This window comes from Cervus elaphus, chromosome 27, assembly GCF_910594005.1.
Source record: "Cervus elaphus chromosome 27, mCerEla1.1, whole genome shotgun sequence".
Lineage (NCBI taxonomy): Eukaryota > Metazoa > Chordata > Mammalia > Artiodactyla > Cervidae > Cervus > Cervus elaphus.
Window position 1 is genome coordinate 34758432 of NC_057841.1, and position 16979 is coordinate 34775410.

The following is a 16979-nucleotide window of genomic DNA, read 5'->3' on the forward strand; positions in this document are numbered from 1 at the left end:
ATTATTTGGGCACAAGCTTATTGTTCACTTGAGGTGTATCATTCGTAGCAATCTGGGGACATTTGAGTGTGGAATGCATGTGTTTAAATTATCTGTTGACTTATTCATCATAGAGTTCCTGAAAATAAGACACTAGGGTTATGATGCTTTTTTTTTTATTTTCAGAAGATATCCTTGGAAGAAAGAACTTAGGCAGCTTTCCAAAATAACAAAAACATACTTTTACTAGTCCACTAATAATGTGTTGAGCTCACTTTTTATTGAACGTCTAGTGTTTTGTAGTTTTAGGTGATTCAGATCCAGGAGGTCATGGTATTCACATGAAGCCAAAACTTGTTCTTTTTTTAAGGCAGTGTGCATACTTTAGCTGGTATTTTCTTCAACTTACTGGCACTGTGTGGGTTGCTTTAAGATTGAGTAATTCATGCCATGGTTGTTTAATCTGGTGAAAAGCTGGCTATGACCAGAGAACAAACTGTTAGGAAATGGTCCAGTTTTTAAGTTTGCGTGTGTGTGTAAGTGGAGTATTTTGGGTTCATTCATCTCTTGCCAATCTTAGTTGTTAAGTAGTCTTCTTGCATTCATATTTACATCATCCTCTGAATCCTGTGTTTCTGCCACTCTCGTAAAAACAGACTGGTTTGTAAGGTAGGGCCTCATGCTTAGAATCCACCAGGAAAAAGCCTCATTTATATCTCCGGCAAGAAGGACAGAGGGCCTGCACTGTGTACTCGCTGCCAGAAGTTTTTATAGTAATACTTTGTATCTAGGCTCTGGCTCTTACCATTAAATGTGCTTTTTATAGAGTACCAAGTTATAAATGTAGTGCGGCTACGGCATATTAATCTTACTGCAGAGATTTAATGAGGCAGTTGTTTTGCGATGGACACTATTGGGAGCAGAAAGCGACAGAGTTTTACTTTACCACTGAGCTGCAGAAATATTCCTTGCCTGGTAATAATTATAACCACATGATCTCTTAGTTTTTCTTACTTTTGCCAGTGCTTTTCCATGCAAAAGTGGCTTGGAAGGAGGTCCATTTCTAGGCAGTGAGATGGATTGGAAATTGGGCTGTTTTCTCAGTGGTTTGACATTTTTTAACTTTGATCAGGCCTGGGATCGTTGCTGCACAGAGAGAAATATGTAGGATGAGTTTCAAGAATACAGATAGTCTTTGCCAGTCCACTGAGATGGCTTTTAGATATTCATTACTTTTACTTGACTTTTATATAGGTTATAAAAAGTAAATGTGGTGAAACCTCATTTTTACATGGACAGAATAGAATTTCTGCTGGTTGGCCTTAAACTGATCCCACACTTGAAATTAATTGAAGTCCATGGGTTTATTGCCTCCACCACTTTTAAGCCAGCACAATTTTTCATTTTCCCCAAAGTTGTAATTTTATTAAACCAAGTTGTAGCAATAACAACCCTTATGAAGAAGAGGATGAGAAGAAGGACGAAACCACCTGCCAGGGAACATAATAAGGGGAAAAATCACACTTCTTTTAAATTTCCACTTGTAAGTAATGTTAACACAATTGAAAACAGAGAGCCGCCATTTATTTTTATAATAATAATCGTGTCTTTGTTCCAAAATTAAGCCTTTATCCAAGTTCAAACACTGTTAAGTCCAGTGCCTCATAGGGCCCTTTCGGAAGGGATGAGCCAGAAAGTTGGCTGGGCGTGTGAGGTCGTGAGTGATGGATGAAACACGTTTGGGTGGCCTCCTCCTTCAGGGCAGCGGGCAGAATGATGCCTGCCGCTGTGATGGAGTTTGTAGTCACAGTGCAGGGAGGGGAGATGTGCAGGTACTTTAAAATATTGCCCTTTGGGAGGGTTTGTAGGACAACAAGAAAGTTGGAATAATAGCTGTCCGTCCTGCAGTGGTGTTGGGGGTGGGGCGGTGCTCACAGGCATGGACCCTGTATTTATAACCCCTTAGGTTGAAGTCAGAGGTTTGAATGGCTAGCAGAGTAATACAATTATTTTTTATGATTGACTCTCAAAGGACTTTATAAAAACTACCTAACTAAGGCCATGTGCAATTATTGAAGTGTAGCCACCTGTGGGAAAGACATGGTTGACAATGTAAGCTTTCTGGAATCTTCCAGCGCCACCAGGAGTGGAAACTCGTAACACAAATAAACGCATCTTTTGAATGGGCAACAGCGAATTCTTCATGGACATGGAGGTTGGCAAAAAAAAAACAAACCAAAAAACCTCAACAACAACCTACTCGTTAGGAGAGAGCCTGAGATTCCGGACCTCATTATACTACACTGAGGCATCAGAGGCTGTAATCGCACCCACCCCCCAGAGGGTCCCTCTTAAGTGGTGACCTAAAAACAAATTCGCCAGTTGGCTGGAGCTTGCATCCTGAAGTTGCAGCAGAAGTGAATAAGCTTGACTGACTTCAGTCCCTGAAGGATTCTATCTGTAAATGCAGAAGTGGAAGCAAAACCATTTTTTATTAGTCTTAAAATGACCCTCATTTTAATAACTAGCCACAGTGTCAGAAGCATGGACAGGGTCATTCCTTAGCTGTTAAGACCTAAAGCATCATGCAGGCTTTCCTATTTGTTTGATATTTTTGATTTGGATTCGTGTAAAGTGCCCATATTCTTGAATAATAAGGGAGGCAAGTTCTTATCATTTTCTCTGCATACTACTTAAAGTATTCAGAGTGTCTCCTTATTTAAAAACAAACAGGCCTGCAGACTTGATGCGTAGCATTTAAATAATCATATTAAAATTCAGACCCAGCCCCCACATTTCCCTGAGTGCTGTCAGTTTTATGAGAAACTGGAAACTCATGTTAAACAACCAAGAGTGTTCAGTATGCGTCTGCTGCCTTCCACCAAGGGTTGAATGGGTGCGGGGGCCAGTTCGACACAGTGGGGACACTTACTTATTTTCCTGAATGGCTCTAATTTGGCAGTATTTTACCACTTGGTTTTAGCTTGTTGGAGCTCTTTGAATCATTACCTATTTGTTGCCTCTGAAGCACTAGATGAAACATTTGAAACCAGCAAAGGCAAATGTGATGCTTTGACATAGCATCAGCTTTCGAAGATGTAGGCATGTAGATGCTTTTGAATTTGGAGATAAACTGGTCTGTTCCCATTCACAGGAAAGGACTTTTTAATATACTCCTTTTTTCCTCTCTCCTCTCCATTCTCGTCATCACTAAATACTATTTACTAAGCACTCACCCGGACATAGTGCTATGCTGGGCAAAGGACAGGGCAAATGAAAAAGGTCCTGTGATGACTCCCCCAGGGATGAGCAGTCTATAACTCAGTATATTGAAACGGACACTGCATAGAGTATGGAGATAATAATTTTCCAGATGACAAATCAACCCGAATTATCAATTTACTTTAACCCGACGTTCTTGTTTGAAAACAAACAAAAACTACTTGCTCTTTGAATTGGGGATTCTGCTTTTGTCTCATGAATTCAAGAGGTCATTCTCTATGTTGAAATGTGAGTTGATTTGGGCATATGGGAATCGTTTGAAGGGTGATGATATAGTTAAGTTTATTACAGATGTAAGGAAAGGCTTTGGAGCAACTACCAGCCAAAGGGCAGCAGTGTGAGTTGTAGAAGCAGGTTCGCAGAAGGACCTGGCATGCAGAGTGGCAGAAATTTCGACAGCCGGATCGGGGGCTGATGGCATTCATTGACTTTCCAACGAAGTCTGGGCTCATTTGATCCTGTGAATTCTGGATTACAACGTTTCAAATATTTATCCTCCATATTAAAAAAAAATGACTACAGATAACATATTACATATTTCTTAGGTACCTTGATACAATTCTTTTGTAACTATTTCACTGAAAACTGTTTTGAGACATAATTTATTTCTGACTTTGGAGGACTTTCTGCTATTCGAAATGAATGTTCTGTAGACGAAGTCACAGATTTTATTATCCCAATTTTCCCTAAAGAGGCATTCTCTCTCTTCCTCTGCTTTCCTGCAAAGAGGAACAGTGGCACTAAAATATTTGGGGGTACTTCTCTAAAATGAGGCAAAAGACAGCATAAGAAATCACGAAATATTTATTGAGCTCTCAGGGAAAACATCTGTCTTAGTCCCTCTTGCTATTTGTGTATCATTCTTAGGGTTAGAATGGAACTATTTTTAGTTTTCCCACTATTTAGGTCTTTGAGGCTGGTAATGTCAGTTGAAGTTGTTGACTCATTTACAATCTCTAATTGCTCTTTTTATATTTTGTTTTGTTTTTTGATGATTTTGAAACCAAGCGACATACCAATGTATTTACACTTGAATTTGTGCTTGCAAGAATGTTTTGCTGTGTGGCGGAGCTTATTTTGCTATTGCCGTCTAACAAATAATGGGGTAACTGTGTGTTTTGACCAGTTTATAAGTAAAGGTCAATTTCATGCCTATGGTAATTAGCTGAGCTTATTCTAGACTTTTGGTTAATTCTGGTAATTTCCTGTGAAAGAGTATATTTAGCAGAAAAGGAATTCATTCTCAAGCACGGTGGTTTTTCCCCTCTGCATTGGAGACTGTTTAATTTCAAAAGTGATTTATCTCTCTCTTGTAAGCAAAAAAAAAAAAGGGCTGTGAAAAAAATGTCAGTTAACCTTAAGGGTGGCAAATTATTTGAAAGGGGTTGGGAAAAGGGCTCTGTATTGGGGGAGAGATGTTCCAGTCATCAGGAACTGACAGATTTTAGAGAAGACTCATTTTTTGATGCTTCTGAAATAAAATCTGCAATAAAGCCCTCCTTTTGCAGCTTCAAGGGAAAAGGTGTTTCTGATTTTGGTAGTAAGATTAAACGTGACTTGCAAAGACCCTGTCTTTCAACCCCATACTTAACAGTCTTGATTTTTTTTTTTTCAGACCCCAATTGTAAACTTGAAGACAAGACTGAAGATGGAGAAGCAATAGACTGTAAGAAGAGGCCGGAGGACGGGGAGGATCTAGAGGACGAGGTTGTGCACAGCTGTGACAGCTGCCTCCAGGTGTTCGAGTCCCTGAGCGATATCACAGAACACAAGATTAATCAATGTCAGCTGACAGGTAAACAATACCCATCACTTCTGGTCTCCTCACACTGTTCTATTTCTGATTTTTTTTTTTTTTTCAGTTTGCTCCTTTCTCTTCTGTTGTCTTCCAGCTGTTTTATTCTTATACTTGAGTACCTAGGTAAGTCTGGAAGTGCTTTAGAAAGACTTCTAAGATAATGGTTTATGGCAAATTCAGTGTCACAATCATCCGTAGATTTTGAAGTGTACCTAGATTTTGATAGCTGATGGGTATGTTTTCATTTCCTTTTTAAAAAGCTACAGTGATGTAGTTTTTTAAACTATGTAGATGGAGAACCTAACATGGGGTGGCTGAGATAAAGTTTAAAAATACCTTCTGCATATGTTTTCCCAGAAGTCTAGCATGCATGAATTTCATTTAGTTGAAACATCTCCTTAAGAAGACTTTTCCTCATCAGTCACTCTTTGCTGAGTTTAGCGCCTTTTTTGCCCTGTAAAGTCTGGTGCTTATTCATGAATATCACAGTGTTCAGTGCATGTGTTAACTTTTCCATCTCCCTCATTAGACTGGAAGCTCATGGGTGGCAGGAACTCTGTCTTATTCATCACTGTATTCTCTAAGCCTTGCACAGTGCCTGGCCCACAGAAGGTGCTCAGTTAAGTCATGGAAACTATTCTCCTATATGTTTCATGGTAAAAATCAGATTTAAAATGACAGGAAACAGGACATGTTCAAGTTAATGGTTTGATAAAAGTAAAACTCGGTTACCAAAGTTATACTCTCTTTAAAAATATGTCCTGCAGGAACATACTATGTAAGGTTGGAGGGACATTTTATGTAGACATGTCTTTTTATATTCGTGTCATTTTTCTCTTAGTATTTGATACTGACATTGCCCTGGTGAGTGTGTGTGTGTTTGTAGATCTCTTTCTTTTATTTTCCTAGCACAAATCTTTCTTCAACTAACCATGTGTAGGAAATGTATTTATTAGACAAGTGGCTCTCCAATTGTTTTCCACAGAATGTTGATAATTTTGTGAGATGTTAATAGGTGTTCCATTTTAACCAGGTTTCCTGAACAGATTATTATGGAAATATTGGATTAAATCCAATTAAATAGCCTTCTTTATTGAAGTGCACTGTTGCTTTTCAAAAAGGGATTGCAGTGAGCATGTTTATTAGACTCTTCTTTCTTTCAGAAAACCTATTATCATCTTTTTTGGAATGTAAGTTTGAAAATCTACGAAGCGTATATAAATATTGACTGTGTACATATTTTTTAGGCTTTTGATAATTTTTCTTTTGATATAATTCCAAACTTATAGAAAAATTGCAAAGATATTATATGTGACTCTCATTTACCACTTATCTGATTCACACATTGTTTGTATTTTACCCTCTTTGCTCTGTCATTGCCTCATTAATTTTTTTTCTTAGTCATTTGAGAGAAGGTTGGAGACTTCACACCCTTCTAAATATATCCTGTGTACTTCCTAAGAATAAATACATTCTCTTACATGACTACAGCACACTTAATCAAAATGAGGGAAGTTCACATTTAACACAGAATACTGTTATCTAATCCACAACCAATATTTAAATTTCAACAGTTGTCCCAATAATGTCATTTAGAGGTTTTTATTTGTTGTTTGCTTTTTCTCCTCTGGGATTCAGGATCATGCATAACTTTTAATTGTCATGTCTCTCTTTTCTCCTTTCACCTGAAATGATCTCATTGTTTGATAGTAACTCCCAGCATTTTATAAAATGCCTATTTATAATTGGGTTTGTTTGATGTTTCCTTACGGTTATATTCAGCTTCTATACTTCCATGGGGCTTCCCTGGTTGCTAAGACAGTAAAGAAGCTGCCTGCAATGCAGGAGACCCAGGTTCGCTCCCTGGAGAAGGGAATGACTATCCACTCCAGTATTCTTGCTTGGAAAATTCCTGGACAGAGGAGCCTGGTGGGATACAGTCCATGGGGTTGCAGAATCAGACAGGACTGAGCAACTAAGAGTCGGACATACTTCCATGGCAGGAATACCACCAAAGTGATGATGGGCCCTTCTCAGTACATCAGGTCAGGAAGTATCTGATGTTAATTTTTACCAGTGTTGATGGGGTTAACACTGAACACTTGTTTTAAGTGGTGGTCGCCAACTTTCTCCAGTGTTCAGAAGATGGTTTCCCTTGGCAAATACAGCAAGTAATTTGTGGGAAGATACTTTGGGGCATCCCTGGTAGCTAAGCTGGTAAAGAATTCACCTGCAATGCAGGAGACCCTGTTCGATTCCTGGGTCAGGAAGATCTCCCCTGGAGAAGAGAATGGCTACCCACTCCAGTATTCTGGCCTGGAGAATTCCATGGACAGAGGAGCCTGGTAGGCTACAGTCCATGGGGTTGCAAAGAGTCAGACATGACTGAGCAACTTTCAGTTTGACACTATGCAAATATTTTCATTCTCATGAAATATCCACTTTAGCTTTATAATTTTTTTATTTATTTGTTGACCTTCGACTACAATTTCTTATTCATTCATTGATTTTTGTGTTCATATCACCATGGGCATTTGGATTTTTATTTTATTTCATGGGTTATAATTCATTACTATCATTACTTGCTCAGATACACTGAGATTTGGTCAGTAGTAGTCCAGTAGATGGAGAAGGCAATGGCACCCCACTCCAGTACTCTTGCCTGGAAAATCCCATGGACGGAGGAGCCTGGTAGGCTGCAGTCCATGGAGTCACAAAGAGTCGGACACGACTGAGTCACTTCACTTTCACTTTTCACTTTCATGCATTGGAGAAGGAAATGGCAACCCACTCCAGTGTTCTTGCCTGGAGAATCCCAGGGACGGGGGAGCCTGGTGGGCTGCCGTCTATAGGGTCGCACAGAGTCGGACACGACTGAAGTGACTTAGCAGCAGCAGCAGTCCCTTCGAACTGGATCCTCTGTCAGCTTAATATGTCTCTGTCTTTATTTGAGGATAGATTCAGTTTCTCCTTCAAACAGATGCTCCAGGCTCCTCATGTTCTACTCCTAATCAATCTTCTGTCCAAGGAGCCCTGGTTCTTTTAAGAGGACAGAGGTATTTAGAAATCAAGATATGGGCACTATGTGTGCTCATTAATAAAGATATATCATTGGTTATAAACCATCTCAGCAGATAGAATTAGGAAATATATATGTGTATTTAGTACAATGGGCTTCCCAAGTGGTGCTAATGTTAAAGAACCTGCTTGCTAAAGCTGGAGACAACAAGAGATGTGGTTTCAATCCCCTGGAGGAAGGCATGACCACTCACTCCAATATTCTTGCTTGGAGAATCCCATGAATAAGATGAGCCTGGTGGGCTACAATCCATAGGGTTGCAAAGAGTCAGACATGACTGAAGTGACTTAGCACTTAGTATAATATCTGTATAACATAGCTTCTAAAATGTACATATATACAAATATATACACATATTTGTATTTTTCTCTCTCTAACAAGAACCACATGTTTCTACTGATACCCATCATTTCAATCTAGCACTTGTGGAACATCCCAATCTTTTTTCTCTCCATGTTTGTTACTGCCTTCTTGAGTAGTGAGTCACCTAGCTTCCATTATCCTCAATATATGTACTCAGTTGCTGAGTCTATAACACACAGTAAGTAGTTTAAAAATTGCTTACTCATATCATCAGGATAAGCAGGCCAACTAACTAGAGTTTGATCATTGTTTATAGTTATTAATGTTATTATTTATAATGTAAAATTTACATAGAGTGAAATTTGTAAGTCCTTAGGGTACCATTTGATGAATTTTGATAAAATACATATACCCTTGTGACCCATATCCCTCTTAAGATAATTTCCTAGAAGTTTCTCTTCTCTTGACCCTTTTCCAATCAGTAATACCCCAGCAAAAGCAACTACCTTTTAAGTTTTTAACTGCAGGTTTGTTTTGCCTGTTACAGAACTTCTAATAAGGACACACAGTATGTACTGTTATTTTGTGACTGGCTACTTTTGTTCAGCATACTATCTGCAAGATTCATTTTTGTTGTATGTATAAGAAGTCTGTTCTTTTTAATTGCTGTGTAGTATTCCATTATATGACTGTATCATCATTTGTTTTCCATTCTCCTATTGGTAGACGTTTTGGTTATTTTAGTTTTTGGTTATCATAAACAAAGTTGTTGTGAACCTTCCTCTACAGGTCTTTTTTTGTGGACGTATGTTTTATTTCTCTTGAGTTAAGTAGGAGCAGAATTGCTGGGTCACGGGGTAGGGTATATTTAACTGTGTGAAATACTTCTAAATCTTTATTACAAGTGGTTGCACCATTTTACGCTTTTCACCGGCAATGTCTGAGAGTTCAAGTTGTGTGTCCTTGATAACATTTGTTTTGCTTGCCTTTTCAAGTTAAGCATTCTATTGGGTGTGTATAGGTATTCTTTGTGGGTTTATTTGCATTTTCTAACTCATGTACACTTAATTGACTTCATTTAGTGCATTTTCTCCTCAGAATGCATAATTTTTGGAAAATCCCATTAAGTGCGTTAATATGATTCTATTTTCAGTGGAATAGCTTTAAAGGGAAGCTCTACTTATGTGGAATCAACACTAACATTAGGGTGAAGACATGGGAACGCAACTGCTGTGGCCAATTTAAACTATGCCAGCAAGAAATCTTACCTTAGGTGAGAATAGTGTTTCTCTCGTGTGAAAGATTAAATTTAAAATTCAATATTAAAAAAGAAAAGCCTTCAAATTCTATTTAGTGTTTACCTTTCATTGAGTTCCTACCATGGAATTATCTTTATGTCCAGCTCTATGAAATAGAATAGAAGCAAAAAAATTCCTCCTGAATAACTTTATATATTGTATGCAGTAATATATTTCTTTATATATTATACAACTTTAATATCAGTGCAGAAAATGCTGTTTTTTTTAGCACATGGTATGGTGAAGATAATAGCTATGGGTTAAAAATTCTTATTCTTCAAAAATCTCAAATCCTAATAAAATAGTTGGTTTGTTTTCATCTTAGGCTTTCTAAAATCTTAGAATCCTAGTCTGTTCTCACATCATTTTATCCCACAACATTTTAAACAAAGGAAGGAAAACAGAGGCGTATGTGTGATTTAATGAAATATTTCAGAAGAGGTAAAGCTGGTGGGCCTTGGTCCTGTTTATTGATGTTCAGGGTGATTTCTTAGGGAGGGTGGTAGACTGATAAGGAAAAAGCAGAAATGGAAGATCATGGAGAGAATGAAAGGGTGAGGAACAAAATTAGGAATGATTTACATTTGTTTAAAGTGTTAGAGTTCAAACTTGAGTTGACTAAGGGTACCCTTCAGTCTGTGCTCAACTCAGTTTTGAACTCTAACACTTTCAGCTCAGTTCAGTTGGGGTTGCAAAGAGTCGGACGCGACTGAGCGACTGAACCGAACTGAACTGAAAGTATTAGAGTTCAAACTTGAGTTGAGTTGACTAAGGGTACCCTTCAGTCTGGGCTTCCCAAGTGACGTTACTAGTACAGAATCCGCCTGCCAATGCAGGAGACATAAAAGATGCGGGTTTGATCCCTGGGTTGGGAAGATTTCCTGGAGGAGGGCGTGGCTCTCTACTCCATATCCTCACCTGGAGAATTCCATGGCCAGAGGAGCCTGGCAGGCAACAGTCCATGGGGTCACCAAGAGTCAGACAGAACTGAAGAAACTCAGCACGCATGCGTGCACGCACACCCTTCGGTCTAATCTGGAAGAGATTAAAGACACTGGCAGCATTTTAATTAAAAAAGTAATATGGTGCTTTTACCTTCTTCCTTGATTAAAACCTTTAACTCTAAGTTAGAACGTCCTACTCTTCCTAATTTGGTTTCCTGCTGCTTGAGTTAACTCTTGGTGCTTCTTTTTTCTAGGGGACCAAATGTTAGTCTAGTATTTTTTTTTCCCTTTAATTTTACTCTTTTCTTTTCCACTTATTTTTCCTTGAATTTCATGTAGTCTCATTTGTATCTTTGTTAATTTTCCTTTGCTTCCTATCCTTATTTCAAGACTCTTCATTTCCTTGTTGTCTTTATACATCCCCTCTTTTTTTCTCTCTGGCTGTGTTATAGTCTCTTGCTGTTTTCTCAACTTTCTTCTTTACTCCTTTTGGCTTTCCTTCTGTTAATCTTGAAGTCTTTACTTACGTGTGTGGTCACATCCATCCAGATCACAGCCTGAAGACTTTTTGGTGAATAATTTGTATGAAGAAAGAGAGGACACTTGGAAGTGTACAGGAGAGTTAGCTATCGAGTAGTATTGGGAGAGAAAAGTCTTAAAACCTGCTGATTTGCACAATAACAGAAAGCAGAGATATTCTGTGGTCTGACACCTATGGGAGTTACTCAGGGTAGTTTCACCCTGAACTGGGAGAAACCCTGCCATGAGATTCCCATCCTGAACTAGTGCTTGTGGTAACTTGAGATCAGTTCTTCAGTGACTCTCCTCCCCAAGGGGGAGCCTGCCAAGGTGAAAACTGACTCACTCCAAACTGAAAGTTTTGAAATCCTGGTACAGTCTTGCCAAGTGAGCCTGGACTAGACCTGGCCTTGGGAGACGAAGGTCAAATGTGGACCAGGATGATCCATTTTAGACTCAGGTTTGAAAGTCAGCTCAGGGATCAGTTATGCCCCAGGTCAGTTTGTGAGTAGGCACCAGTGGCCCGGACTGAACTCACAGACAGTAGACTAGCAAGGGCGCAGAGATCTTGGGGATCACACACACAGTTCACGCGGTTCATCACTGAGGGGGATTCTGGAAGGTGAGTGCTGTTCTGGACAAGCATCTGACCCAGGAAGCAGCAGAGCAGTCCCTTAGGATAATGAGGGACAGGATGGCCTTCTTTTTTGTCTCCCAAGGCAATTGCCCTCTAGTCTGCAATCCAAGATGTGCAAATAAATCTTATCTCATCCCTGCTTGAAGGTATAGGGGGAAAGGTGAAAAAATTAAACCCCGCTCTTCAGCTGAGCAGTAGTTGGAAACCACCTGTCTCGCCCTAGATGTGCTCTGTTTTTCCTGGCGGCTGGGAAGGGAGGGGAATCAACACTAATGCTGTTGGGACTCTCTGATGCAGAAGACAGATTATCAAAATATATATTTGAAGAAGGAAAAGCACAGAGAACCTCTCATTTTCCTAATCCACAAACCCTATCATTTCTTGCCAATTCCCTCAGGGGGTAGGGAGGGCTGGAAGCCAGAGGGGTCTCATCACACTTCTCAACAAAGATTTAATAGCAGGGTGCTGGGGGCGGGGTGGGGGGAAGGCTGAGATTATGGAGACTTTATTATGCTTACAAAACTGAGTAAGAATCAGCATTGTAAATCGTCAGAACTAAGCTACACTTAACAGGATAAATGTGTAAAGTGCATTTGGTAATACTGTACGCTTGTTGTTCTGAGTCATTTTTCTCTTCTCTCCTGCTAATTTGCAAACTTGAGTTGTCTGTGGAGTGTTCTTTCACATCATTAATGTGAATTGCCTGGGTGCAAATGCAGAAAAGTTAAACAGCACTGTTAGTTCTTAACCCTCTGGCCCACCATACTGTTGGTGAGAGGGGTAGGTAGAGGTTTGTGCAAATGCAAGGTTGTTGTAGTTTCGGAGAACATATTTGTAGATTACATTTATTAACCCTAACCAGATTTGTGAGTCCTTTACCAATATTGGTATTGTATGGGTTCACAGTTTTGAGGAAAAGTAACTGAACCAATGATTGGACACCACATCAGTATAAAATAGCATGTTCACTTAATTTGATTTTAAGAGTTATGAGACTTCTTGGAAGCTTCGCATAGATTGTGTGAACTGAAGACTTTTAGACATCTGGGTTGTTTTTTTTTTTAACTAAAGAATTTAAAAAGTGAAAGTGATTGAACATGTGTTATGTAGTTGTGGGAAATTAAATACTGGTTGGTTTCACTTAACAATCAAGTACTCTTAACAGCAAGTTTGGTTTGCACTGGGAATAAGGAAAAGGAAGGTTTTATGGAATGAAGCATAGTTTTCACAGAAGCATATTGAAATTGTTTTTAGAACTTCTTTGTTTTGCTGTTTTCCTTTTCAAATCATTAGTGAAAATAAGTTACATGAAATAAATGTGATATTTTAACACTAGCTTGTATTAATTAGGCTTAAAGCATTATATCTTTGATTTGCATATTTCTACATTGATTTCTTTATTAATTCATTATTCATGCTTTGTTATTATTCATTATATATTAATAATCTATTTATATATTAATTAGGCTTAAGGCATTGTATATTTTATTTTCCTATTATCCTCTTTTGACCAATTTCTTGTTTCCTACCCAAAATATTTCCTTAGTGTTTTTAGCCTACTTCATTCTTCAGATCCTTTTAAGCCCCCCAATGCAATTCGTGGCCTCTACAGATTGGGTTTCCATGGTGGCTCAGATGGTAAAGAGTCTGCCTGCAATGCAGAAGACACGGGTTTGATTCCTGGGTTGGGAAGATCCCCTGGAGGAGGAAATGGCAACCCACTCCAGTATTCTTGCCTGGAGAATCCCATGGACAGAGGAGTCTGGCAGGCTACAGTCCATGAGGTGGCAAAGAGTCAGACATGACTCAGCAATTAACACTTTTCACATTCCCTAGCCCCTTCTCCACATGCTTATTTTTCAGATCGGTAGTTTCCAATATTTTTGATTAAACATATATAGGATACATCTTCAAAATATGTATTTGTCAATATATTACATAGATAGATGTATGATACAACACTCAAAAAAATAGAAATTGAAAAATGAGGTGAAGATGAAATAGATTTTAAAAATAAATGTATGTTGTTTTGAAGTTCTGATATAGATTCATTTATTTTGACAATTTATTTTAATGATTGTGAGAGCTAATAGAGCTATCTCAGAAAATCACAAAGAGAAAATATATGTTACTACACTTCTCACTGAGGTTCATAATTATCAATGGTATCTATCAGCCCATATTTCAGATAGCTTTCCTGATCATCTCTATTTTGTTTTGCCAACTTTTGGTCACATCTGATTAAATTGTTTCTATTAATATCTTCTCCCTCTTCATTCAGTGGCTGACAAAGAGCTTTTACTGGGAGTGCAAAGGCTAGACTCGCCATTTTCTTGTTGATTACTTGTGCTCACCTGTTAACATCCTGCAGTTTCCTTGCAGAAAACTTTAAAAATCACTTGTCAAAATTTGAGGATTCTGTGTGAATTAGATGAATAAACATTAAACAAGGTGATCAGCAAGCCTGTTTCACTGGCACAGGGCATTGCGCTATTTTGAGATGTGGGAACGGAGTGGAAGAGCAAGGGCACCCAGGATGACAGGAGTCCTGTTTGTCTTCTTACTCTCAGGATGTTGTTCCTGGGTGGCTATTTATGGCCGACGTCTCTTCTGATTGTTGCTAAATATTCAGGCTATCTTTTCTATCCTAGGATGTATACCCTGTATTTGAGAGACCCCTGTTCTTGACTGCCATTGATCTCATCATATGAAAAACAACTCACCAAGTCTCTGCTCCTCTCAGTTTCAGAGAAAGTGGTGTGACTGAGTCTGTCAGTTTCTTAGCCTAGCAGGACCATGACCTAAGTTCCTCTGCGTATTTATCAGAGATAAAGCAATTGTCCACAATTGGTTCCAACCTCGAACTTTGGTTGAGTGAGCTCCTTTTTCTTGTTTTGGAGGAGTTGGTTGCTATAAAAGCTTTGTTATTTCCATATTGGTTGGGCTTCAGCAAAACCTTGATATTAGTACGTCATCTGTTGTCCTTTTCTTGATATATTTATGAAATTCTCTACCAAATCATGGATGTAAAATAATCATTTTCAGACGCATTATTGTCTCGATGCTTTGGAATACTTTGGGGGCATTGTAATTGAGGTTTATGAAAGGCCTGTACTGATGAGGTATATTTTTCCACTGTGAATGATGAGTTATTATATGTATTAAGATTAAATAGCTGGAATGTTGAATGGGTAGTATAAGAAATATTTCTCCATATTTTTCATGTATATTTTAAAATTAGGTGCTTTTATTTTCAGCCTGATTTAATAATTTGTGAATCACCAGAAAGCTACTGATTATCAATGGAAAGTTCCTAAAGGATGAAATCTCCTAGAAATAGAAAATAAATGGATGAATTCACTGTATTTTTTTCAAGACCCAAGTGGAGAGTATTCTGTATTAGCTGTAGCTGTATTTGCAAATTACCTGCTCCTTGATTAATCTGAGTTTTTTGAAATTAGCATTTTGAAAGGAGTAGAACTCAAGAAGTGAATTAGCATTATTTGTCTGTGTATTAAAAATGTTACCTTTGGATGTCTTGTGGAACCACAGCTGTTTTAGAGAAATGGTCTAGCCTTAGTTGTATAATTGATAATGAACATATTATCATCCAATTCTGTGGTTTCAGGATTTATTTGCCAAAAAATTGTAAATAAAATGTCAAGAACACAGCCATGGGAGAATATCTTCAAGAATTTCCACCATGTCCTTGATGGTCATTGATGGTAATTAAAGCTGTCAGTTTGTCCCTGTGGAGAAGTGTAAAGATTATAAATGAAGGGCTGTATTTGGGATGTGGAAACAGTGGGGCCTCTTTTGTGGGGAAGATGAATTAAAAGAGACCAACTATTTGCTCGGCCCCTATGCAGCCATTCAGCCTGTCTTGTGAGCAGGGCCGTGTTTAGCTATTCGGATACAGTCCTGTGCACACAAGAGCTCTGCCACATGTAGCCTGTTCTCAAACGTGAAATTCAACGTGCTAAAACCTGGAGGTTGAATTTTTACAGTTTTGCATGACTGCAATTTTTTTTTTTAACATTACTATACTTAAGATGCTTGTGACCAATATTTACTTCCTTTATAAGATAGTGAATTGATAAGAAAAGTAAGACTCTTTCCCCGTCCTTTCTCTCTGTGTGAAGTCTATGTCTGGGTCTCTTGTCTTTGGGGAATGGCAGGGATGTCACAGAGATCTGTGACCCCGTAATAGGGCCTTGGGAGGGTAAGGCAGGAATCAGGGTACGCTGTGCCTCAGGGCTTCGTTCCTTTAAACTTCAAGGAATTGGATGGAACTCTTCACTCCTCCTTTCTTTCAGCTTTACCTTCAGGGGAAATTGATCGATTAGAGGTGATTATTCCACAAACTCTGAACCCTTTCCCCCTCTTTGTTCCAACTGGAGCTCCTCGAAGTTTAAAAGGGATTGTGTCTCCAGGGTGAATTGTAGAATGAATTTAAGTAGATTATTGGGTAGAACTCTTTGAACACACATTAAAAGTGCTAAAACATATATTTGGAACAGAAGGAAATATGTGGAGCAAAAGGATAAGGTTCCATTTGTTTCAAAATAATTATAATGTAATTATATGGGATATTTTTGAGCAAATGATTACCTGTTAGAATGAAGAATCATAGTAGTGCCTCAAACCAAGAAATAATAGAAATAAATAAATAATAGTTGTTGGACAACTGTCCAAGGACAGTTGTGCAAAATCTGGATGGTAAGACCGTAAGAGGGCCAAAGACAACCATAAGTTACTGGGTTTATATATGTCCTCCATTAAGCACAGCAAGCTTCTACTAACTGATGACTGTTAGTTTTTTCTATTAACTAATAACTTCTAATAACTTCTTTGTTTAACAACAACAACAAAAAATGATCTATGTCTAATTTTCTTTTTGCATGTCTGATGTATTTACCTTATCAGCACTGTGGACCTTATTTGAGTTATGTGTAGTACCACATCAATTTAATTTTTCCCCCTTTAACACAGTCTAATTTCTAGACTCTTAACCTACCCACAGAGCAGTATTAGCTCCCCCTGGTGACTAAATAAAAATGTAGACAAGGATGATTGCGGTGACGATCTTCATTAACTTTAAATTGCATAATTAGTATTAGGATATATACAGTTGGCAAGT

General features: G+C 38.4%; 1 protein-coding gene across 5 annotated transcripts in view; it reads left to right on the forward strand.

Moving 5' to 3' along the window:
* The window catches only part of ZNF521 (zinc finger protein 521), a 304769-nt gene that overhangs the window by 26225 nt on the left and 261565 nt on the right, over positions 1–16979 (forward strand). For all 5 annotated transcript variants that reach the window (XM_043888860.1, XM_043888859.1, XM_043888858.1 and 2 more), the window contains one exon: positions 4877–5056. Coding sequence is in view for 3 of the 5 variants with exons in the window: in XM_043888859.1 (XP_043744794.1) it covers positions 4877–5056 (180 nt within the window). In the remaining 2 variants the exon portion in view is untranslated. The remainder of the gene's footprint in view (positions 1–4876; positions 5057–16979) is intronic.